The sequence below is a fragment of the Pangasianodon hypophthalmus genome, chromosome 9, assembly GCF_027358585.1.
Source record: "Pangasianodon hypophthalmus isolate fPanHyp1 chromosome 9, fPanHyp1.pri, whole genome shotgun sequence".
In the NCBI taxonomy this organism is placed as follows: domain Eukaryota; kingdom Metazoa; phylum Chordata; class Actinopteri; order Siluriformes; family Pangasiidae; genus Pangasianodon; species Pangasianodon hypophthalmus.
In genome coordinates, this window is record NC_069718.1 from 17279554 (window position 1) to 17305538 (window position 25985).

General features: G+C 38.8%; 1 protein-coding gene across 4 annotated transcripts; it reads right to left on the reverse strand.

Annotated features, from left to right (window-relative positions):
• Positions 1 to 446: 446 nt before the first annotated feature.
• bnip2 (BCL2 interacting protein 2) lies at positions 447 to 14861 on the reverse strand. 4 transcript variants are annotated; one of them, XM_034307284.2, is made up of 12 exons: positions 13886 to 14861; positions 10245 to 10340; positions 9902 to 9978; positions 8710 to 8880; positions 7303 to 7485; positions 6915 to 7017; positions 6601 to 6732; positions 6234 to 6320; positions 6039 to 6137; positions 3555 to 3590; positions 3078 to 3121; positions 447 to 2098 (listed from the first exon to the last, which is right to left on the reverse strand). In XM_034307284.2, exons 1-11 carry the CDS (start codon positions 14248 to 14250, stop codon positions 3103 to 3105), a joined length of 1368 nt encoding a protein of 455 aa, XP_034163175.1. In that variant the 5' UTR covers positions 14251 to 14861; the 3' UTR covers positions 447 to 2098; positions 3078 to 3102. The 4 variants fall into 4 exon arrangements, with proteins under 4 accessions (XP_034163175.1, XP_026774778.2, XP_026774775.2 ...); XM_026918977.3 differs by lacking the exon at positions 3555 to 3590; XM_026918974.3 differs by lacking the exon at positions 3078 to 3121.
• Positions 14862 to 25985: the final 11124 nt, after the last annotated feature.

Sequence of the window (25985 nt, forward strand, 5' to 3'; positions counted from 1 at the left end):
GACTGGCTATGCTACATTGCCCCTAGGTGGGAATGTGTGTGTGAATGGTGCCCTGCAAAGGACTGGCAACTCATCCAGGCCTTGTACCCAGTGTAGGATTGGCTCTGGATTCACCATGACCCTCACTGAAGATAAATGAATTAACTGATTTCATTTCACCCCACTCAGAGCCACATTGATCATGTGTCCTAAATAAATTGGCTTTTCTGCTGGGCGAATTTTATTTACCTTCTTTTTGACTGCTGTTGACCTAAATAATGAAAAATTTTTAAAGATTATCCAAATTATTACAATTATGAATAACAGCATAGACAATTTCAGATTGTTGATACAAGCTCATTCAAAAATAATATCCATGTCCGGGGTGAACAAGAGTTTTAACAATTGTGGATATGCACTCTTGCATCATGAAAGTGCTGTCTTTTGGTTAAACATCAAAACTAGCATAACGTAATGGTACTTGTTTATTGGTATTATTGCGCTTTCAAACATACAGAATATCAGCAAACAGGTGGTACATTCATTGGTCTGGTCTGTGTAACAGAGAACAATCCAATGTGCGTTTATCACATGCTGCTTCAGTAGCGCAACCATGCAGCAACATTGTACAGAACATTTCAATACATCATGGAGAAAATAAGACAGAGAGCTTTGATGACAGATGGAGATAATTAGCTGCAGTTAGTGACAGGCACAGGGAAAGAAATTACACAATAAAGAAAAAAAATCTAAATCAAAAGTTGGAATATTTGAGGTATTGCTACAGAAGCAGGCAAAATCATACTTGCATGCAGTGAGAGAATGACCTTTAATATTACCATTTTCACTACAAAACCCATGAACTTGAGAAGAAATAGCTGGGGTAATTCCAAACACATGAGCCTGACCTAAAACTGATTAAGGGGTGATTAAGCAAAGTGCTACTTTTATTATTTAGTGTCAAAATTGTTAAAATATAGCAACCAGATTTAAGATGACTTGATTGTTTAATGTTTTCTGCAAACTGCTTGCGAATAATAAATTGACCATCACTCCAACGAAAAATCTACCCTTTATTTAATTATCTTGTTTACTGGATCCTTAAAATCAATAAACTGAATCAACAGTTGAGAGTCAGACCATGTCAGAAGTAAAGGAACTATCAACCATCACTAGCAGTTAAACAGTTCACACTTGAGAAAACTACCAAAACTGTGACAACGTGTACATTCTTTTACAAATAAAGACTCAAACTGAGTGCATCACTGCTTGGTGACAACTGGTGGTCATCAAGAGTCTTGATGCAATAAAACGTCAAACTATTCCAAATGCAATTACCTTCATAAAGACCTGCATTATATACTGTACTAAAGTAACTGCTGTGTACTACTGGTACTTATAGTCATACTGGCAAAGAGGAAGACTTTTTTTTTGTATTGTGGACATTTTACTTGCAAGAACAGAACAGACAAGAAACACCCTTCCCAAACGTATGGTACAGAGATCAACACAATCTGCGACTATAATAGTAAACTTATGAAATGATCCATTTCTTTGGATCATTCCTAAGAGGCAAAGATGGAGAGAACAACACTTTCCTCATACAACATCTAAATGTTTTCCACCAATAAACAGTAACAGGTATGATGTGAGATTTCAGCAAGTCAAAGTAACACCATAAAGGACTGTCCAAAGAAAAAAAATTATATATATATATATTAATCTTTTCTCCTTTATCACCATTTGAATATAAATATATTTTAAATGTAACGTAGTAGAACATGCATCACCTAACTTGAAAACCAAGTGCCTTGAACATCAGGGAGAAGCAACAGGAATTACTGACAAGAATGACAACTGACTCCGAATTTATGTGTGTAAGATTATAAAAATACTTGAAGCACAGCATTGAGATTTCAACTCGTGTTTGGCACACTAATACAATAAAGAATAAAAGTCCCACCATGTAACAGGCAATAGAGTCTTGGAAGGCACAAATTTTTTTTTTTTTTTTTTTTTTTTCCCTCCAGCTGAGAGACACAAAAAACCCACCCAATTTCCTCTTCAACTTCACTCTGCACCTGCCATCTCCCCTTTGCCATGCATTTCTTGGTCAATCCTAGAGGAGAAAAGGTTGAAGTTACAATGTGAGTAGAGAAGATTTACCAGCCAATCAAATGCTATTTCACCTTCCAGGCTTTATGCAAAATACAGTCATCTAATACCACATGAATAAGGCTCGTGTTTGAAAATGGCCAGACATCAACAGTTACAGCAGTCAAATTTATTATGTTTTAACATTATTGCATTTATATTTTCTAAATGCAATAAGACATACAAAGCCATATAACAGTGAATGTTAGTCTTTTTGATCAAGAGGCTGTTTTTTGGATTTAAGTTAAAGTGCCTTGGTACAAAACAAGCAGAGAAGAAAAAAAAATCAGGTGTAAATTTCAGATAATTAGACACTGATTAGTAATGTGGACCCTTTTCATGTGCACGGTATTGTGTACTGAAGAACTCTAACTTATTTAAATTAAAACTTCAGATTCTGATTACCATCAGCAATTAAGGCTAAATTTTACAAGTGAGTTTCTTAGTTGGAAGCTTAGTTTGAAGCTACAATGTACATGTGAAATCTAATGCACAAAGTGTATAAAGCAATGTATAAAGCAAATTCAGTCTGTTGACTGTCACATGTCTCTAACTCAAAGCACATGAAAAGGGTCTATTCATTACATTAACTGGACCTGCAATATTCTGATTAATTGTGAGCTTAGAACAACAGACAGTGCTCTTTTGCATGACTGCAGTTAACCCTACTGCATTTGAATTCAGCTAAAGAAGTATTCAGGTTATCCAAGAGGACAACCTTGTGCAATACAAGTTGAACTGGAAGGTCTGCACAAACTACAGGTCTATAGCTGGCTGCACAGGGCTGGGTAGAGCTGATAAGAGGTGAGGCATGCAAACCAGCTATGAAGTGTGCAATTCAGAAAAATACCTCATGTGACAGAAAACCAACAGGCACCATTCGTGACTGAAGTCCTGCAACCCATCCCCTTTAAGACAGAATTTACTTCTGTAGCTGTACATACCATTCAGTCTACACTTTACATGAGGTCAGCATCCAAATCTGTATCTTTTGTTCAGAGAAAAGATGGGCAAGGTGATTATATATATGTATATATATATTTGCAGGGGAAATGAAACAAATAAAGATCGATATATTGGCATCACTCTTCCTTAAACTGTCCGCACTGTAAACATTAGAGGCCCCTCTAAGGAATTCTGTGACACTGGTTTCCACGATTCAGTGAATTTAAATGAGAATCTATCAGTAGTTCAGCTTAAAAAAAAAAGCATAAACATAAAAAACAAAATCTGTGAATCATCCATCACAAACGAACATGCAGTGACTGGACATGACAGCCAGCAGTTTTTCATCCAGCAACAAACGTCACATGCGTGGTTATTTTTAGTAATGTTCCTCAAAACAGTAAGGGTTAGTTTGTGCATTGCAGGTAATTGCTATGGAGACCTGGCAAAAGCCCTAGGGTGAATTATACAGATACCTTTTACGTGTTTTCCTATTTTTTTCTTCATCAAACCTTAGAAGAAGGGCAGGGAGAAGGGTTAAGGTACAAGAGAGTTTCTGAAGGTTTAAACAGCCAACAGCAGACAATCATACACTCTACTGTCAAAAAGAGACGTGCTTTAAGCTCTTGGATGCAGACAGAATTCTTGTTATTAAAGAGATGTAAAAATGATGAAGGAATTCAACAGTGTTGGCAGACATTTAATGAATAAAATGCCTTTCAATTTTTGGTTACTTTTTCCTACATGAAAAAGCCATAAACAAATGGTTGCTGTATTTACCACACCACAGAGGAAGAATTGTGCCCACTGTGTTCATGCCTAAGGCAATATTATATTAAAGGGTTTTCACTCTATACTTTCCCTCGCTTGCATGTTACATGACTTTTAATTATGCTTGTCAACAATTATATGCCCATATGCCATAAGATTCTTTCATTCCTCAGAAAACTGGCATAACCAATATGTTGTACTTGAATAGGGCAACTGGGTTTGCCTGACAGTGTAATCCAAAATTCTTGATCATTAAACATGAGCTCTTCATCATTCATGTGCATCATGTGCATACCAAGTCTTAAATTCTATTTCACCCCTCCTATTACCAGGGCAGATAATATCACCTGGATTGTGTTAGCTGGATTCCAGAAACATGTATAAAGGGGCCAGAGTTGGGTCTCCCACCTCTTCCCTTATCTCTGATTGAGGCCTTACTCAAGGCTTTGGCTCAGTCCCTGCAATCTACCTACTAGCAGGCTTGTGGCTAAGCATGGCTAACATGGTCAAGTGGCTCTCACTTACTGTACTACTGCTCACTGTTTAACCTGCTGAAATAGTCAGGCCACTAACACACAAAAGTGGGTCTGGAATAGGGTCTCCCTGAGCATGCCCTCATTCTTCCCACTGGGGTACAGTCCTCTCTCACCATCTCTGCTCAAAATTTTCAACATGCCCCTCTGCTAAGTGCAGCTAGCGTGTTGAGGTGCTACTCATAGCTAGCCTACTGCGTTAGCCATGTTGATATAAAAACACATCAGGATTGGAGTCAGGTTCCCTCCAATAAAACCGCATTCTCTTCACCGGGCCGTTTTTCCCTCTTGGCAATTCCTTGCCCAGCCTCCACATACCTCCCCTGTAATCCGAGGTCAAACACATTGTACTCATTGCCTCAGCTTTGACCACCTTAAGGAAGCGGTCTCTGGTTCAGGCATCCCCTGCTCTGGACTGCAACCTTTACAGCTAGTTATACTGTTTCAATGACATGCATTCCAACTGAAAGTCTTCCTTTTGTCCTCTCTCTAACGTCACAAGCGTTCTTAAGATATATGCAGGCGGCCCTGTTGCCTCTGATGGACAGAGGCATCAGGATTCTCCTGTATTTGGCTCTTATGTGCCTCCACCATCGTTTAGACAATCCATCTATATACATTACGGTGCTTGGCCTCAAACACTCTGTAAAACTATTGTCATTTGGAATGCTAGCCACCCTGGCATTCCAACATGTGGCCGACATTATCACACTTGCAGAATGAATCCAGTAAGGCTGCTATGTGTGGTACAGGCTCTTTTTGAGTACAGTAGGTTTGCAGACTTCTCTTAGTCCCGTAAATCATTCCCCTGTGTCTGTTGGAAAAAGGGATCTTCCAAAAGTGGGTTATCAGCATGTGGCTGATTACAATTTCAACCACCACAGGCAGACACACACCCTCATCCCAGCAAGAGGGGCATGAGCTGTACCTTGCTAGAGTCTTGTGGCTTATCTCATGGAAGGGTTCTTCTTGGGATCAGGGGCCCATTGGAAAGAGATCCTTTAACAGCTGGGGAAAATGTGGGGCCCACAGTGGCACAGGTTTGAGTGTGAGAGAACACCACATCAACAAGCTAGAACTGAGCGCAGTCTACGGGCTGGGCATGCCACCCTATAAGTAATGTATGCTTATATGTTAACAAGGTTAACATTGGGTCTCACAGGGAACTGACTGTGGAGGTCATCTCCTGAACAACCTTCCAGTCAGTCCTAAAGTGGGTGTGTTCCTCATGACATGGTCATTCAGAACCAGCACCAATCTTGTGGGAACTTGGCAAGAAGTTTCCAGGGAAAGATATGACAACGGTATTTATAGCAAATACTACAAAGTACGCAAGACTACGTAGTCTTGCTTACTTTATGTAGTCTTGCATACTGTTGTGTTGCATACTGTTGTGTTGCACCATGGTCCTGGAGAAACAACATTTTGTTCCAATGTATACAAGCTGTATAGAGGAATGACAATAAAAACCCACTTGAACACTTGATACAGGCACTTTCTGACTTTGTAGCAACCTCTTGGTATGTATGCACATACGGACAAGAACTGTTCATTCATCCAGGTTATATTCAAATGCATATCAATGTCCCTCTAACTACAAGAATCACTAAATTAATTCCTAAAAAAAGGAAAACAGCTCTTATGAAATTCACTTACTGCTTGATGCATTCTGGTATTGACACATATTCCATTGGCACAAGCTCAGCAAGGTCTGCCAGACTGTACACATACTTTATTTTTTGGCTAAATTTGGAGCTGGAAAAGTAACAGACAAATGAAAAGACTGATTAGGTAAATCATGTTTTGTATTAAGTGATCTGATACATTGACATGCAAAGAATTAGGACTGACCTTATAAAAGGTTTTGTGATGGTCAGGAGTGTGCGAATGAACCAAGAGGGATGGACAATAATCAAAGACTTCAGATTCTTCCTTAATCTATAAGCATGAATATGGCAAATATCAACAAAACACAGAACACACATAATAGAAAAAATACACATTTAAAATACTGTTGAAATTGTGAGGACAACCATTTGAGGTACAAAAAAATTGCAGATCATAGCAGCGTTATTAATGCATCCTCTGCACAAATTAAATCTATATCTTTGCTACGCATCGCTAGGACATTCATTTATAAACTGAATTTCTTTTTTTACATTTTTAAATCCTTTTAAAATATGTCAAGACCCAGACAGAGTTGATTGGCAGAACTTACCTCCGGTCTATCTGTTGATAGCATTTCCTCAGCCAGCCCACACTGGGCATCTTACGGCGCGAGGTGGCACCATTCAGGTACACAATCATGTAGTTCTCTGCCACCAGCAGCTCCAGAGTGCCTATTACATACCTGATTCCAAAATTATCAATATTTTTAAGTTCTTGGCATTTGTGTGCCATTTCACATATTTGGTGTTATAAAAGACCAAATAGTTACTAGAATGCTTCAAATATACTGATAAAGCAAAGAACACATGAAAGCTAGCTGCCATTAGATGTCAAATGTTTCACCAAAAACTGGAGTGAACTCACTTGAAAAGATTGTCCATGATGTATCTATAGTTTGGTTGATTGCTCTCAGGCATGAAGCAAACCGCAAAGACGATAATAGCATTCAGTCCATCTCCATAGTAACCTATAAAAGTGGGAGCCATGTCTGAACATAGCTGCAAACAATCCTTACCACAGTATAAATTATCAATAGCACATTATTACAACATAAGCTAACTAATGCAATTTCACTCACCAATTCAATACATGCCCATGGTTCATGACTAATAGTTGCACGCAATTTTAACAGAACAATATTAAGCACTTTATTAAGAACACACGTACGCCTACTCATTCATACAATTACCTAGTCAGCCAATTGTGTGGCAGCAGTGCTGGCTCATTTTTTGAGCCAGGTTTTATTACTGACCTCCATGGCTGATGACTCTTTTGTAGGGCTCAATGGCCCTCATATCGACCCGGTGGTCCTGCTCCCCAATACGGAAGATCCTCCAGCGTCGGCCATCTTCACGCTCGTCATAGGCTGAATATTCGGTCACTGATTCCACACCTTTCTGCAGCACGTCAGTGCCTTTGGGTTTTGGTAGATCATCTGAAAGGCAGGACCAAGAGTCAAAGATAAACATCTGTGTGTTTGTTTTCTCCTGTAGTGTCTACATTTTCATAAATCACTGCTGCTCTTGTGCTCTTCAAATAAAAGAACACCCTAATACAAAATTCAAATTCCTCCCACATTGAGGATTACTACACTAGGAAGCCCAGCAGATGAAAATAGCATCCATTATATCAAGTCTATAAATGATATGTACTAAGGGGGAAAACCCCTCTGTACCTACTTGCTTTAAGCCTCACATTTTGCTTACAACATTTGTCTGAGAAAGACTTAATTTGCTCAAACATCAGCTACTTGATGAAAATCACAAAAGCTTCAAAGAAACCACTGGTCAAACCAAGACAATTTTTAACACCTAATCAAAAGGGAATCAATCAAATCAATCAATTGATGAACAGCACTTCAAAAGTATTTCAGAAGAAATGCTATAATTCTTAATGTAAACCTCTGCTTCAAGGAACAAAATAAAACTCGTGTGCATCTACTGATACCTTAAATAAAGTTAGGTTGATAACTGCAATGACAGACTTTTCTCTTCAAAAAACAGACCGATCATAAGCCAGCTTTTACTATGAACTTGCATTCTTAATATTTATTGAAATTTACTGGATGATTCACAGATACTGATTTAGAACCATGCAACAATGATATATTATAATAACAAAATGGAAAGAAAAAAAAAATCAGCAGTGGACAATTGAATGGACTAGGAATCACTGATAGTGCTGAATTATTCCAAAGGCATGTGTGGAAAAAAAAAATCAATATAATGAATAACCAATTAAGAGGAATGTGCAAAATCAACTTGGGATGGATTTGGCATGAATAGTCACCCAGGTAACCTTACCACAGAGGGCAGGCCAGAGGCCTACTCCCAACCACTAGGAGGAAACAATCCATCCAGGACAGTGAGAGGATGGCAGCAGAGTGGAAACACAAAACAAGAACACTATTTAACCATAAGGTAATATATAAGGGCTTCTTGGACTCAGTTTCCTGATGAGAGATCACTTGAAAAAGGTTGCAGGTCTTAAAGAGTACTGCAGGAATGCCTAAGAGCTTAGAGCAATACCTATAGCTAGTTAGGTCAATCAAGTGTGTTAGGAACTCTTTATTTATCTGGAGTTAGGACTAAAAAGGGAATCTTAAGATACAGCAGACCTGAGAAGATATCAAACACAATGGTTCTCCTTCCACTCTTACCTTCCCATTCAAATTCGTTGCTGTTGTCTGACGGGGTGTCCATGCCGTCCAGGTCTAACTCTGTGCTTTCATCCAGCTCATCAGAAAGCACAGAGCCCTCACTACGATCGAGGTTCAGACTGATATCTGGGGCCAACAGTCTCCTCTTTGTGTTTTTGCCACTGTTCGGAGCTACAGAATTGTTTACAATGAGCAAGGAGGATAAGCAATAAGGATACTTAATATTACACCTTAAAAGCACACATTTTTTAGGTTTCATGGTGTGTTAGTCAAATGGTTGGTTTAGGGTGGTGCAAAAATGACCTCCCATAGATACTTCAGAGCATGTTTTGGTTTAGGAATTGAAATGTTCACATTGCTAGGTTTTGTAAATTATTAATGAATCTTCCAATACATAACATTAAAATATTTACATATTAGCTTGACTATTATTCTATACATAGCATAGTTACATGTTTTGTTATGGCTGTTCAAGCTCTTAGTATCAGAATCAATTTCCATGACAATATGCAGCAGACAGAGGCTAAACACTCAAAGAGAAATACAGATTTTACAATGTAGAAAGTGTCAGGCCATGCATTAAGGTATGTGCATTTATTATTTATGGTCTGTTACCTGTTACGTATATACAGTTGTTTATGAACATTGAGCTAGAAATGTCACATTTTGTGGGATTAAAAAATACTTACAGACTTACTTAAATACTTTTGGACGTGCATGCTCTAGTACAGCTTTAGGAAAAATGTCAGCCACAAAAGCAACCAACTGTCTAGTTGTTTCCTGTCTTCTTATGCTTTTTGTTGTTTAGGTAATGCTAAAGGAGTGCTTGCTAATTTGGACTGTTATCCATTCTGCAAAGCAGAGCAGTGTGTATTTGGGTTCAGTGGGGAAAGAGATACACTACTCCCCGAAGAACTAACTACTCAACCTGAAGAACTAACGTAATCCAAGTTACATTACATGGTGTACAAGTGGTCTGTCCTTTACTGGGTCAGTTGGTGGTAATTTAGCTGTTATAGAAGTGGTGCATTACAGTTTCTTAAATTTTGCAATCTTGAAATTTATGTCTGTGGTAGGTCATTTCTGCACCATCTCTAACTTCAAAGCCAAGCATCTGACGAACAAAAAAATTCGACGCATCGTTTAAAAGATAACCCCCAAAAAATTCTGGCAGTACATCTATTGTCCATACCAGAATCTTCCTCTCCAGATGTGTGGGTGAAGAGATGTTCATCATCAAGGTGAATCTCCCCTTCTTCAGGTAGTGGTCTTCAAATTTAGTGAGAAAAGTGAAACTTGTAAATTTTCAACTGGGATACAAAATATGTGTTTAACATATATGGCTCCATAGAGAGGACACATAGACTGTTACTTAGTATTGCACTAGGTAAGCCAAATAAAAGGTGAAAGGTGAAACCTCAACAATAGTGAAACATCCATTATTGAACAAAATTCACTGTATAGTCCCCGGAAAAAAGAAATTTAAATAACTTTTATCTAAACGCACCTTCATTTAACATTTAGCACTTAATTACCTGGGGAAGTCCTCGTCTTGCCACTCCTCTTTGAATTCCATTCCTTCCATTCGTAATCGAGCCTCTGTAGTGCTGACTGATTCCTGACGCTCAAAACTAAAATATAAAAGATACAATCACTTAGGCACTTTGGCTTTGACAGACAGCTTGCTTGCCTTTGAACCAGAGCTTTTGTTGCTGTCAACTTCTGTGGTTTAGCAGGTAATTCACTCGCAACAAAACTAGGCTTGCTGAGCCTCAGTGTGACTCACTGCTGCTTCTCCACCTGAATCATGTTACAGTCATCCTGAACCTGTCTCTGGAGTTGAGCAGGTTTACTGTTTCCTAGGAAGGCTTTTGGATTTAAGAGACTCAGACTCTGAGAGACAACGCATTACTGCCTATGTCATCCGAAAATTACTTAACTACATGCAGGCAAGTGCTGACATACACACAAGCTTTGGAGTCTGTACAGTATACAGGGCCTACCAAAGAATAATACAAACTTCCACAGAACTTCATGAAAATAACTGTTGAATAAAAGATAATGAGAAGCTGAACTTTCATCACTTTATTGATGAAAAAACTGTCAGGGGAAATCTTTCTACATGGTCGCAGATTTCTGCAGTGTTGGATTTGCAGCAGAGGATTAACATATTTGGAAGTTTTGCTGTTTGGGATTAAAGCAGTTGCAGTAGGCTATTTGTAGGATACTCTTTTGTCAGCATTGTACATTACAAACCGGTTTATGTGTATGTTAAGTGGAGGTGTGATCTGCTACTATATTGTGAAGGAAATTTAAATCGTAGCATTGCTTAATGGTGAGGAGAATGATGAAAAAACAAATGTTTTCATTTTTGCTTTCATTAAACGGTAAAATGCATTCATTGATTTAAGGGAATTGTTAATGCTGTGTATACTGTATATATGACTGTTCAAGCAAAATGTGTTCATTTTGCTAATTTAATGTATGTATGCCACAAAAGATATTTTGATATAATTTTGACATACAAAAACATAGTAATAACAAGGAATGCTGAAAACATTTTTGGAAAAATAATTAAATCACACCTCCATATCAAAAAGCAAAAAAAAAAAAAAAATCATTCATATAATAGCTGGTTATCCATTTAAAAGGTGGCCCTCAGATGTGAGGATGAACGAACATAAACACTGTCTCACAGCTAATTACCATGCCATCCACTGCTCCTGTTAGGGGTTGCCACAGCAGATCATTGGTCCGCATATTTGATTTAACAGTTTTTGAAGTGAGTTGAAGTGGGTGTGTCAGAGCAAGGAAAGAACAGGACTGGGTCAGAACAGGACTGGGGTCGGGAACATGCGTTTACTACTTGCACTAGCAAGTCACTAAATAGACGTTAGTATCCTTTAGACGTTAGAATGCTTAATTATCCTCTTGCTCCTCGTTAAGTACTTTCAAATTTTGTAAATACTGAATAAAAAGCTTTCGAGCTTATTCTAATGTTACTCTACTATTTGCTTGCCACTGTCAAAGGTGTCAAATTGCATATCCATAGGTTTAATGTTTTCACATTCATTTTTCATCATAAAAAATATGCATGTAACTATGTAAAGGTTGATTGTAAAGAAGGTATTATTTTTCCATCTTTATTATCCTGATTATTGCACAGAACAATAATTTGAGGCTATTATGGGCAGAGGCACACCCAAACTGGATAGGTGAAGATTAGAAGAAAAAAAATCACCTGGTCTTTTTCCAGTCTTCAAAATGTCCAGTTTGGGTGAGTTTGTGCCCATGACAGTATCAGATTCTTGTTCCTGGCTGACAGCAGTGGATCCTGATGTGGTCTTCTGCTGTTGTAGCTCATCCACTTCAAAGTTTCATGTGCTGTGCATGCTGAGATGCTTTTCTGCTCACCACAGTTATAAAGAGTGCTTATTTGAGTTAATGTTCACTTCCTGTCAGCTCAAACCAGTCTGGTCATTCTTGTCTGACCTCTCTCATCATCAAGGGGTTTCAGCCTGCAGACCCTCCACTCACAGGATGGTTTTTCTTTTTCTTTTTTTTTGCATCATTCTGTGTAAACTCTAGACTGTTGTGTGTGAAAATCCCAAGAGATCAGCAGTTTATGAAATACTCAAACCAAACCATCTGGTACCAACAACTAGCCATGGTTAAAGTCACAGAGATCACACTTTTTTTTCTTCTTCTTTCTGATGTTTGATGTGAACATTAACTGAAGTTCTTGTCCTGTATCTGCATGATTTTATGTATTGTGCTGGCTGATTGGATAACTGCATAAATAATTAGCAGGTATTCCTAATAAAAAGGGTGGTGAATACATACATACGTTTTATATATATATATATATATATATATATATATATATATATATATATATATATATATATATATATGTGTGTGTGTGTGTGTGTACAGGTGATAAGAGAGAAAAATACAAGAGTGACAGAAGGAATTGGACACAGAAACATAAACTTGGTTCGCATTTACATGACAATTATTGCCACTGCTTGAAACTGTAAAAATTGGCTCCCAAGTCTCGCAACAGAAAACGTTCGCCTTATTGTCCGGAGTCTGAGTCATGAGATTGTGGGAATCTGTGAGCTCATGCATGTGGAAAGGGGTGGATAGCGCTTTCCTCAGAGTGTGTTACACTGCCCTGTGATGCAACATGAGCAGCAGTTCGAAAAGATGTGGTTGGCTGGCTTCACGTGACTCGGAGGAAGCAATAGCCCTCTCCCTTCAGATTTGGTAGTTGTTGTATGATGGGGAGGCCTAACTGGTGGGTGGGAATTGGCCAAGAATATATAAATGTAACTGAACCATTTTTTTAACAGTTCACCTACATGCTGAGGGGCTCAAGTGGTCATCTATGACTTCCTGTTTCACTCTGGTATAAATAAGAAACCAAAACTCCTTCATTTTTCATCAACATAAGGTAGATCAGAGCAGTGGTACTGTGGAGTCCGGGGACTGCCAGGGTACTACAAAGTATACACTCTCAGAAAATGGGTACTAAACAGTACATCTGTAGCCATGAGCAAGCTGGACACTCCTCCACCCCTGGTGTGGTTCCCCTCTTTGGTACCTTTGGAATAGATCTTTTCCCTAGAAATGTCCATATAATGTACCGTTTAAAGCTTTACTCTAAAAGGTAATTACAGTCCGATTATGTACCTTACATCATTTTTAAAAGCACTTCTTAGTCATGTATCTAGGTAAAATTTACAGAGTAAAGGCCCAAAAGATTCGATCCAAACCTCAATACCTTGAAAACAAGTAAGCCTATAAATAATGACTCTAATGTGTTCTGTTGGTGGAAAGTTTATAAACAGAAATAAATATAATCGTTGTAATAAACAGACAAATTATCATTGCACACAAGTAAATAATGTACATGAAATAAACCTATACAGTTAAAAGGGTGATCTGGATGCAAAAAAAAAAAGAAAAGAAAAGAAAAAAGAAAGCGACCCAATGTATTAGAGAATGCACAAATGAAAAGTAACAAATCTGTGTTGACATGCATAAGTAGAAACCTGACAATTCCCATGTCCAGTGCAGGGTTTGTGATGAACTTCCAGCGGGCAGGTTGTTAAAGGAAGCCTGGACAGAGGGTGAAGGTGTAACATGTGGATGAGAGGACTGGCTCTCTTACCTGCCATTATGTTCCAGTGCAGAGTGCGCGTGCGGAAGCGTCACCGGCGCGCTGCTGTGTATAAGTCTCGACTCCTCACTTTGCTCTTTATGTGAACTTTCCTCTTGCACACCTTCTGGTTTTCTCGAACTGGACAGGACAGGTGGATCCTGTGGAGTATCTGCAGAAGTCATGGCCTGTGTGGGTGTGCAGGCTGCTGTCAGTGCGTGTTCATCGCTTCCTTGTTCAGCGACGCGACCTGACTTGTTTTCCAGCGTCGCACTGATTCTGGGTGTGTCTGCTTCACCACTGCTCTCCTTAATCACCCTGTTATTAGTGTCAGTCTGGTTCAAGCTGCTTTCACTCTCGGTCGCATCTGTAGCCATGAGCGAGCTGGACAGTCGAGTTAAATAAGAAAAAAGTGAAGAGCTGAAGTGCAGGAAGCTCCACCAGCACCCCGACCAAAACAAGCCAGTGTGACCAGCTAGCCTAGCCTAGCCTAGCCTAGCTAATCAGAGTCAGGCTGGAAAGAATTCTTCAGCTCGGCCTACCAGCTAAAAACTAACCATAACACTGAATTCACCAGTAAACATTTACTATTAACTCACTCAGAATAAGCAACCGACATGTCTAACTGTCATATAATATGAGAAACTCGCCGTTTTTAGTCAAAGTCCAGTGGCCGGCTTTGTTGAGCTACTTCTCCGTCTCTTCCTTCCTGCAGCAGAAGTGTTGACGCCGCTTCAGCTAATCAGCTAGCTCTCAGCTGGACTGCTGACGGACAGGAACTGACACTTACAGCACACTGAACAGCAAGCTCTCCGAGACCCATGCGGCCAAAATATCACCCAGATTCCACAAATGAGCTCTTATCTTTACGACATTATTCACTGCTGGACAGAACACGAGCCGCACTGACACTATCTCCAGAGCATGATTAGCGGCGACTCTTCCTAAGACTCCACAACGAAACTGCAAGGAACAACAACAAAAGTGTGCGGGATTTACTCCAAAATAAAAGTCCCTGTGCTGCCCAAGCGACGCACAGTCTCACTGCAACACCTCTATTTAGCAATAAACGCTAATTCACTTTCTTGGAGTGAAAGAGTGATAATCCCTGGGCTGAGTTGTCCAAAATTTGTGCAGATTTTATTGTCAGCTCCAAAATTACTCGCACCCTTGGGGAAAAAATTATGGGTAAACAGGTTATGGAAGAATGACTTTGTGGTTAATTAGCTTCATCTTACACTGAAAATGCACAGTTAAGCTGGCAAAGGAAGGAGCCACCAAACTACTAAATGTAATGTGAAAATTATTGGCATATGAGTTTGGTAAAAAAAAAAAAAAAAAAAAAAAAGATGTCCATCCATTTTCTGTATCGCTTATCCTACACTGGGTCACAGGGTAACCTGGAGTCTATCCTTCATGGAGTCTATCCCTCAGGGACTCAGGGCACAAGGCAGGGGACACCCTGGACAGGATGCCAACCCATTGCAGGTCACAGTCACACACACACACACACGCACACTCACGACAATTTGGAAATGCCAATCAGCCTACAATGCATGTGCTTGGACTTGGGGAGGAAATTGGAGTACCTGGAGGAAACCCTGAAGCACAGGGAGAACATGCAAGCTACACACAAACAGGGCAGGGGGCAGGAATCGAACCCCCAACCCCAGAGGTGTGAGGCAACAGTACTACCCATCTTTATCAAGGGCGCTAATAAATCTGGAGCTGACTGTATGTATGAGGATTTAAAGAGTTATTGTGTGCTTTTGATAAAAATATAAGATAAATAGGTTATAATTCAAGGTTGATTATATTCAGTGCAACGTCGCTATACCTTCATAACTAAAGTTATGAAACAAACTTTAGTAAAGCAAAACGATACTTTTGTTGATTTGAATCATTTAGTAGACTTACATTTATATGAATCATTTACTTAATTAAATATGTGTGGCCCTGGCAGAACCTGAGTCTGACGCTCCTAGCTTAGGTATACATGACCAGAATAAATAAGTGAGTAAGTAAACAAACAAATTAAATAAATCGGACATGTCTACAGGATAGTACTGACTTGCAGGGACACTATCCCACTGCCCTTTGTGGATGGCTGTGCAGAAATGAACAGTAAAATAAAATGTAAACAAAACATGCAGTAGGAAGCCTGCAGTTCTTTATTATGATGCAAATATTATATTTTATTGGCAAGCATTTCGACTGCACCCCAGTCAAGACAGGCTAAATCTGGCCCTGGTGTGTGAGAAACTTCTGGCCAAAAGTCACCAAGACACTTTGCTTTGAAAAAAATGAAAAAAAAAAAAAAAAAAGAAACAGCAGTTTCCCTCCCTTATGTACTTGCTGTCCAGGATCACCTGGGTACAGCAGGACCTTTTTTATTTTCCATATTCACGTTAAAACATTTGATTTTTAACTCACTTCATTCACATCTAATTAACCATTTCTGAGGCTCCTGATTCTTAGTTTGGGTTGGCTTACACAAACATTGACACACAACTTTACTAAAAGATTGATAATTGAGGCCCATAATGTCTGCATCTTATGATCACCGAAATCAGTAACTACTCTCAGGTATGCTGTTATGATAGTATGTGCTACAGAAGCTCCGCATAGTCACTTTACCCCATTACACTTTTCTACCACTAGGAAGGGGTTCTTGCATACGCATGGTCAGCAGTGTGCGGAAATATGCGCATATCCTCACACATACGCAAAACTTGATAAATCCCATTCAATACATAGCAACGTGCGTACGCAGGGTTTACGCACAAAACAAAACGTACGCACGGTTTACGCACAATACGATGCGCACGCACGTTTACGCACAAAACAAACCGTACGCACGGTTTACGCACAAAACTATGCGCACGCACGGTTTACGCACGGTTTACGCACAAAACTATGCGCACGCACGGTTGATAAATGAGGCACCTGGTCCTGGAGTACCCACTGCCCTTCCAATTTTTGTGATTTCCCTGCTCCCAGCACACCTGATTCAAATCATCAGCTAATTACCAGCCCTGAGCTGAAGTGGTGAAGCAGGAAAAACACTAAAACCTACAGCACAGAGTTGGGAACCTGCGGACTAGTGGAAGCTTTAGGGTCAGGAATTCACGGGGGCTTGTTAAGTTTTTTTTTTTTTTTAACGGCATTTAAACAAATAACAGACTGTAGGATAATGTGATAGACTGTGACACTTCGTTCCCGGAAGTCCCCAGGCAGACGCAGGAGGAGCAGAGCACGCAGGGCCGCGCAATGAGTGCACTTCCCCAGATAAGTGCGGGGATTGGAACACAACCCAGATCTAAACGTTCAGTTTTATCAGCAGGTGGCAGTACTGCTCGCACAGACCATGCCTGCTAATCAACCCTAATAAAATACTTTGATAAGATATTTTGAGATGGATTGCGCCATCATCCATAGCGACTTTCCATCATGTGTCTCGGTCTACAATTTTATGTGGATTATTCTTTTAAGTCTGCTTGTATTATGCCAAAGCCAGGATATTTCAGATTCAGTTCTGTAACTCGTTTACTAGTGGAAGGTCTAACATTTTGGAAAAGTGGAAAGTTTGTATATTGAAGTTGGAAAAAGTAGACAAAATCGCCAATCTCTCATGATCATCATGCTAATAAAGTGTGCTAATAGTGTTCACCAGAACTCACATAAAGGTACTGTTAAAAATGTCATTAAAATAATAATGAGTAAGAAAGTATCTAGTGTGTGTGTGTGTGTGTGTGTGTGTTGGGGACTCAAGTGCAGCTAATTTATGTGTGTTCAGTACATGCACTTTAACTGCCCTATCCCTGCTCAAAAAATCCAGTCTAATCTGACCAGCTACCAAAACACAGGCCAAACTGCTCAAACTGGTAGACCATCTGTACCAGCAGGTAAGATGTTTTCAGCTTCCTTATCACTTGATCAGTATCAAATAGTAGTAATAATAATAATAATAATAATAATAATAATAAAAAAACCTTGTCTGTGATGTTGCATTAGTAATGGCAATTCAGAAATTGTTTATTCTCTACCAGTACTCAGCAGCTACCAACCATACTGTAGCAGTTTGACCAGTGTGGCCTGGGATTTGGCAGTTGGTAGTTGGCTGGACTTACTGGCTTTTACAGCAGGCATATAAACTAGGTTTATGAGGACGCAGAATTGTCATGTCTTGGTGTTATGGTTTCCCACCATGTAAACAACATTACCAGTAAAGTTGCTTTTTATTAACTTAGTCAACACTTTGTTGGTAGAGTCCCTCCCGGCTCTAATTTAGTACAGCACAACATCACACTGGGGACATTTCACATCGAGGACAAATGAAGAAAAATCACTTAGTGTTCACTAGATGGCAACAGTGCACTAAGTAAGTCAGACTATCCTGACCTAGTCTGAATAAGTTCGTATACATCATCATGGGCTCCAGCTGGTTCAGTATTAGTAGTCTAGGCTTTATATATTAGGATGAGATTCATCCATACATACTTATGAAGAAAAACAAATGAAGGTAGCCTACAAACCTGTGCCTTGTTTTGTAGCTGTAGATTTATTTTCTTACAAAATAAGAAAATGTGAATTTTACCAACAACTGGATGGCTGTAGTAATGTGGATACTTTTTGATGTAAATATATAATTTAAAAAAAAAACACAGAAATAGAATAAGGACTATAGTAACTGTAATTGAATTATGGAGTTGACATCACAACAATACAGCTTAATTCAGTAATAAAACAATGATGCTTATTTAAGTGCAGAGAATCTAATACACCATTGTCTCTTGCACCAAACACCAAGAAGCAATTAGACAAACATGGGTGAAGTAACACTCTTTTTGTCTAACAGTTTTATTTTATTGTTAGTACATGGCCATGAAAGGTAGGTATGAGTATTAAACCCATTACATATTTTCTTTTAAAGATTTCATTAAAATGATAAAAATGAATTGTGGAAAAATTCCTGAACTTTTCCTAATTGAACTGAAGAGTTTTTTTTTCTTTTCAGCAAAGTGAATAGTAAAGAAGACAGGTGCGTATTTCTTTGCAAATATTCTATCATCTTTTGATTTTTTTTTTTTTTTTGCATGATTAAGTTTATGATTTATTATTCTTGTCTTATTATTAAATGAGCTTCGTTCATGCTGCATGATGAGGACTAGCAATTAGTGTATGCAAATGAGAAAGGACTACAGGAAGCTTTCACTAATTTCTTGACAGATGAACAAAGAAACGTGCACACAGCTCTGGCGGCTGCATGTGTGTAGTTTTCCTCCTTATGGGCCAGTGTCTGTCTTTAGTACCATCATAGTAACTTCACATTGCATTGTTACAATTCAACTTTGTGTACCAGTATTCCATTATTTTAAAGGATAGACAGATTGGTTTTTGTAGAGATGGATGTATTAATGTCTTGGCAACTCTTTAACAGTAGCTCTTTGCTAAATCAGAAGGTTGCTCCATGCCTCAACTGTGTGCACAGGATCATTTGGTATAATCTCTAATTAACACACTGCTATTTGCTCTGTCTGATCAAGCGGTCTCATTAATCCAACAAAATTGAAAGTTTACAATACCATTTTATCTCTCACTATGGTAATGTTTGCATTGATTCCTTATTGGTATTATTCACAAATAAAAGCTGCTGTAGACTTTGAAGTTTAGGGTTTTGCTATTATGTGCATTCCAAGACTGGCAGAATTATTTTGGCCTCTTGATTGTTGGCCTTGTCTTTCTCATCAACTAAAGCAAATTTACTTAATGAAACACTAACATGCTTTGAAGAAGATGTAGCAAACAGTGATATTCTCAGTTTTATTTGTGGATCAATGGGGAATTTAGTGAGAAGTCTTTACACACCCCTCCAACAACCAAAATCTCAACATATTTTTAAATGAAAAACTGAACCTACATTATTTCCAGTTTGATTTGAATGCTGATTTCAGTTATTGTATTTCTGTAGTATAATTTAGACTACACAGTAAAATGTGTGTTTTTCTTCTTCTACGCACCAAGCAGCCTCTTCCCAAACATTTGCAGCGGCAGGATTTAAGTGTGTATGTGCGGGGAGAATTGATTCACCTGACCATAGAACTGAGTATCAGATCTAGCTAGTGATATATATGTTCCCAGAATCGAGTGCTGAAATGTTTGATCTTATTGTTATCTGGAGTAGAGTGAGATGAAATGAGTGACTAATTTACGAGGACATAACAAGGAAGCTATTAAGCAAACGGTTTTCCCAGTTTCAACTGACATCATGAACCACTCAGGGCAAGAAACCCAGTAGTTTAGTTTTTAAAGAATTAATGCCTAAATGTTTACAACTAAGGATTTAGTGTTTTAGGAATACATCATTCAGCCTTTAATGTGTTTGTATGAAATAAGCACTAAGGATAAAAAGGATTGAAATGGAACGCAGTTTCTTTTTTTCCCTTTTCTTTTTGAATGTAAACCATTTGTGAACCTGTACAGCTAAGAGAATATCCAATTTCCACAAGTGGAGCATTGGGAAGTGTTTAGGCTACTTGAAGTATATCTCTTAATGAGAAAAGGCGAAAAGGAATTCATGTGCATGTTTTATGCAATCCGTTTCTGGGTGCCCATGAATAATGATGTGTGCTTGTGAAGCCAAAAAAGGAAACCATGGAAAAAGAGAGAGAGAGAGAGAGAGAGAGGAAAAGAACCTGGTAAAAAATGTAAAAGATGTTAAATGAATATTTAAGGAAGGATGAAATATTTAACAGAAACAAATGAGCAAAACATTTAAAGCAGTGTGATAAATAATATTGGGAGTCATAAGGAAAGAGGTCCAGTTATTAGAGACGGTCCTCAGAATTCTTGCCACGCTCCCACTTGTGTCTGATCCCAGCCTTGGCAATTTATTTATTTATTTATTTTCAATATGGCAGTCGTTAGAAGGGTTAGACAGGTCTGGCACTTTGCAAAGGAATATTGGCTTTTTGTTGCGGGTGCATTGGATGGATGCCACAGGCCAGTCAGAATTTAATGCCTCAGCTGGTCTTGTACAAGTTCAGGGCAGGACGTTGGCACTGGCCAGAAGGAGAGATGAAATTTTATGCCAGAGGAGAGGACTTCCTGGTAGAAGGCTAAATTAACTTGGAGCACTAAATTTCACTTTGGGTGAAATTCAGCACACTACACTCTCTCAGCTTTTCAAGTTGTAAAATGAATACAATAACATGGTCATTTATATAATATGGAATTTAATTATAAACAATTCCAACTTGGAGGATTCCAAAGAGTCAAAGGAATATTCCTCTAATACAGAACATACTTTCTATGTGTTTTGCCGTAATAGCGCATATACATTTGGTGTCAGACTTGTCTGCATTCTGAGTCATATTTATATTCATATTCATGTCAAATGAGTCACTGCTTCTAGCTTTGTATCAGTGTAAATTCTAGGTTGAAGCTCACAGTTTAGGACAACAAGGCTTCAGCATTCCCTGCGAGCATTTTATACACAGTATACATTTTAGTGCTATACCTTTAATAGAAGAAGAAGAAAAAGAAAAAGAAGAAGAAGCCTTTATTTGTCACACGTACATTACAGTAGAGTGAAATTGTTTTTCTTTGCATATCTCAGCTTGTTAGGAAGTTGGGGTCAGATCGCAGGGTCAGCCAAGATATTGAGCAGATAGGTTTAAGGGCCTTGCTCAATGGCCCAACACTGGCAGTGACCTTCTGATCAGTAACCCAGAGGCTTTAACCACTGAACCACCACTGCGCATAGTGGCTGACCCATACGGGGCCACTTTAGAATTCAAAGTTTTAATTTAAAGTCTAGTAAAAATACTATTTAGCACAATTATTCACTTGTTAAATTAGTTAAATTGGCTGGAAGATGACGTCTACTCATTACAAATTACGTGTGATCTAATTGTTTTTTTTTTGCTCCTGCTGTTAGATCCCTTTTGATCATGTTTTGAAATAAGTCCAGCCACCCATAGCATTTTTTGCTATAGCAGGCTTTAACTAGTGTTAAACATATATTAAAGGTATGCGATGTTAAACTCATTGTACACCTTTATTTAAATTTTTCTATTTTTTTGTCAGTCACTGGCCTCTTCTTTTAATTTCCTTTTTTTTCAAGATCAGAAAATAATTAAACCAGCAAACAAATAATTAATTGAGTCAATGAGAACAATTAGTTCAAAGACACCTTTGAGAATTGACTGTGCATAGTGAATTGGTTAATTATCATGCTACGAAATAGTTGAGTGGCGCAAGTGCTCTTTCTGCTTCCTGTGTGTGTGTGTGTGTGTGTGTGTGTGTGTGTGTGTGTATGTGTGTGCACGCGTGTGAGAGGGAGAGAGGCAAACTGGTTATTTTTTTAGTTTCTTAATTGCATTTAAATTTACTCTGCATTACATGTTGAAGGTACTTTAGATCACATAAATGTATTTTGTTGACTATCATTTTATAACACTCCCTTAGTCCCGAGATTGATTTCTGTTTACCATCTTCATATTGTGTAACTCAGGGATCTTGCATTGGCCCATGACAAAAGTGATGCGCTGCCACCTGTGTTTAGCTGGATTATAATGTGTACTGAATGTTGTGGCACTAATGTCACTGACCTGTGTGCCTCATATATCAGAGTGTGTGTGTGTATGTCTATGTTCTGACAGCTTCAGGGGGCCTGCTGCAGCCATCGCTCTAACCCTGCCTACAGCCCAACATCATTACCCCTGTGACTTACGGCCGAGCTGCCTCGACTGAACACTTTTATTTCCCTCTGTGGTTAGCTCAGGGGACAGAGCCCTTCACATTCTGTTAGTGTGCTTATGACTCTAACATAAGGATGAGGCCCTCTTTCATTCACTTGCCTTCGTCCATCTTCATCGCCAGAGTGAACTCCTCAGTCTTTCCTGACTGGACAAGGGCCTGGGGGGGGATGGGGAGGGGGTTAGCTGTTTTAGTGTTAGGCTTCGCTCCATGGGGTAGGCTTAATATCATTCAGAGGTAAAAATTCCCCCTGTGGTTTGATAATCAGCTAAAGTAAGCATGCTTTTTGTATACCTAAGTTCAAGTGGCTCCAGTAGGGTATTTACATTGATCTTTAAATTCTTTCTGTAATCTGGCATTCTAGTACGACTGAATCCCTTACGTGCTGCTTACTCACTACATCTTCGAGTATTGGGAACTGTAGAACCCCCATAGTAGTCTTTATTGGTTTCTGAGAATGGCACATCTCAAATGTATGGCCACCTTCTAGCCTTCTGTCTAATTCATGCATAACCATAGATGCCTCTATTTTCACACCTTCTAGTTGAGAAATAGACTTTTCTGGCTCACGTGAACAGTCCTGATTGACTTTTTACATGCTCCTTCTAGTGAGGCTACAGTGGGCTGTAATGCAGGTATCCATGTTTTAGCTTTTCCCACTCCATGTTTTTCTCATCACAGTTACATCACAGAACAGCCTTACAGGAAAACGTGTTTGAAGAGATTAATCATTAATGTCCCACAATATTCCATCCATTCATCCATCCATTTTCCGTACTGCTTATCCTACACAGGGACAATTCAGAAATGCCAATCAGCCTACAGCGCATGTCTTTGGACTGGGGGAGGAATTTGGAGTAGTGACTAACCACTAAGCCACTGTTCCCCCTCCCACAATATTATCTCACAGTTTATTATATCACAAATAGATTATAAATGTGTTTATAAGAAGTCATTACTTTTAAATACAAAATGTTTTTTATGGTTACTGCATATTCAATGGTTTCATTGAATTCTGTTGATATTTAAATTACAATGCCACATTCTACTGTATTAAGCTGTGCTTATTTTTAACTAATTACTGAACCAAAACTGTAATGGACATGAGCCCAGCACTGCTAGCAGGACAAACAGCACAACTCTCTAATGGAGCGTGTTAATTAAAATTAGCTGGTAAACAGGGCAAGTTGCACCAAATCAGTAGCCAGCTGCATGTGCCAAGTTAATGCCTGATGTTCAATAATTATGGCCACTACCCACAGGGCAGCTGGCTGAATCTCTGATCTACAGATGCCTCGGAGGACCAAGCGACTGCAGCTCTGACTCATTTCTCCTGCCATGACACCAAATGTAAGTGAAGGTGAATCTCTCTTTAATTTACAGGCCAGCCTGGAGTATAAACCTTAAGTCACCTTTTACTGCTAAGATGAAGCACAAGCTGGAGAGACATACACTAGTTGTTAAACCGCGAGTGGTGTGTAGTATTTTAACCCAAGCTCATAAAACAGAATAATGGTAGTGGTTGCCTCTAAAAGACAGCTGCCATAGCATGCATTTCAGATAGATGTGTATGGCTTCTTTCTTAAGAAATGAGTGTGCACAGAGTAGGACACAGCAGCGTTTCTTCTTTGGCACTGCCTTCCAAAAAAAACCCTTCTTTCCACCGATTCAGCATTTTTAAAACGTGCTACTTAATTTCTCCATTTACGGCCCACGTAATTAAAATTTCCGGCCCTGCGACCTGGGATCATTCTGTAGGATAATGAATGGGCTGAGGGCATGAGTGGAGTAGACTCCTGCATGCCCTGTGAATGCTTGCAGCTCCAAACACTGTCAAGGTTAGCCAGACACTAGCAGGCAGAATATGGAGAGAGAATTTAAATCAGTGAACTACATCTTACACTTCATAAACCCTTGCTGCACATTAGGGTGATTTTTATAAGGTGACAGTTAAAGCTGACAAAATATGTCTAAAATTTTAACATCTAGGTAGACCTATATAGTATAAATAGGCATCTATATAGGAGTTTCAAACACATTTAAAACATTTTAGAACATTTTAAAAATTGGCATAATAATAAAAAAATGGAAGAAATCTGGGTTATCTTAACCCTCTAAATGTTTATTGAAACAAATGCTTGTTAAATGCATAGAACTTATAATTCTGGCACATTGAACAGAATATTTTAAACTTTCACCAGCTTTTTAAATGGATACTGTATGCAGAATGACCTGTATTGTCTGCATGCAGCATTCTTAATATTGGTTCATCAGGAAATTAAATATAGGTTTGCATTCACTGAAAAAAATCCCAAAGTATTTGGACAAAAATGGTATGTAACAGAACGTTTATAGCTTTGAATGAAATTGTCATATTGAATTGACAAGCACACTGTCACTGGCTCACATTTATGTTTCTCCACTTTGAATCTGACTACAAACTTGTTTGAACTGTTCTGTTTGAGGAAAATCTATTAATAATCTGCACTTGTCCATTGATCTCATGTGATCTGAGTGATGCCTTGGCAGCTAAACTTGCAGTTGCTCTATCATGAATGTTTTACTAATTGCCTAGGCATCATTCCAAATAAACAGCATAGGTGAATTTTCTCTGTTTCAACCCCTGTAGTTCTATGAAGAATACATCAAATCCTGTACAACCAAACAGTGCACAACCACAGAAATACTTATTCCATTCTTTGTGGGGGAAAAAAACAATCTTTTTTCTCCGTTTTTCTGAGACCTCTCTCTGTATTTCAAATCATACTGACCTAAAAAGGTTGATCAAAGACTGTTGAAACATCTCAGCCTGCAGCAAGCAATAAATTGGACCATTCTGTGTTTTTCCACTGACAAATTATTCTCCTGAGCCCTAACATTCTTACTAGCATCTCAATTAGCTGGAGACAGATGCACCAAGTATTCAGAAATGTAATGTTTAATGTATTTTTTCAATATTTTAACGCCACTGTTCATAGGTAGAATAGAAATTCTTAATTTTGTGAAAATAATAACTATTTGCTACCATTTGAAGTTTGTGCTGCGTGTGTGACAGCGTTGAATCTGCTCGAGCCGCTGCTCTCGGTTGAAATCCCTGCAGGCTGTTCCACTGTGCTGAAGTGGCTTGCAGCATCTCTCCTTTTATGTGGCTGTTAAAAGACAATATTTCTCCTTTTTCGGAGAGGATAGACACAATTCCCCTAGCTTTCACCGGAAGACGTAATAAAAAGAAAGTTTACTGTAAAGAGAAAAGTAACAAACCCAACAGGCCTTGACAAGTCACATATTAACTCGCCTTTGTTTCCCCAGGATAAAGTTCACATACTTTTTTGAGTTAATTTGAGCACATATA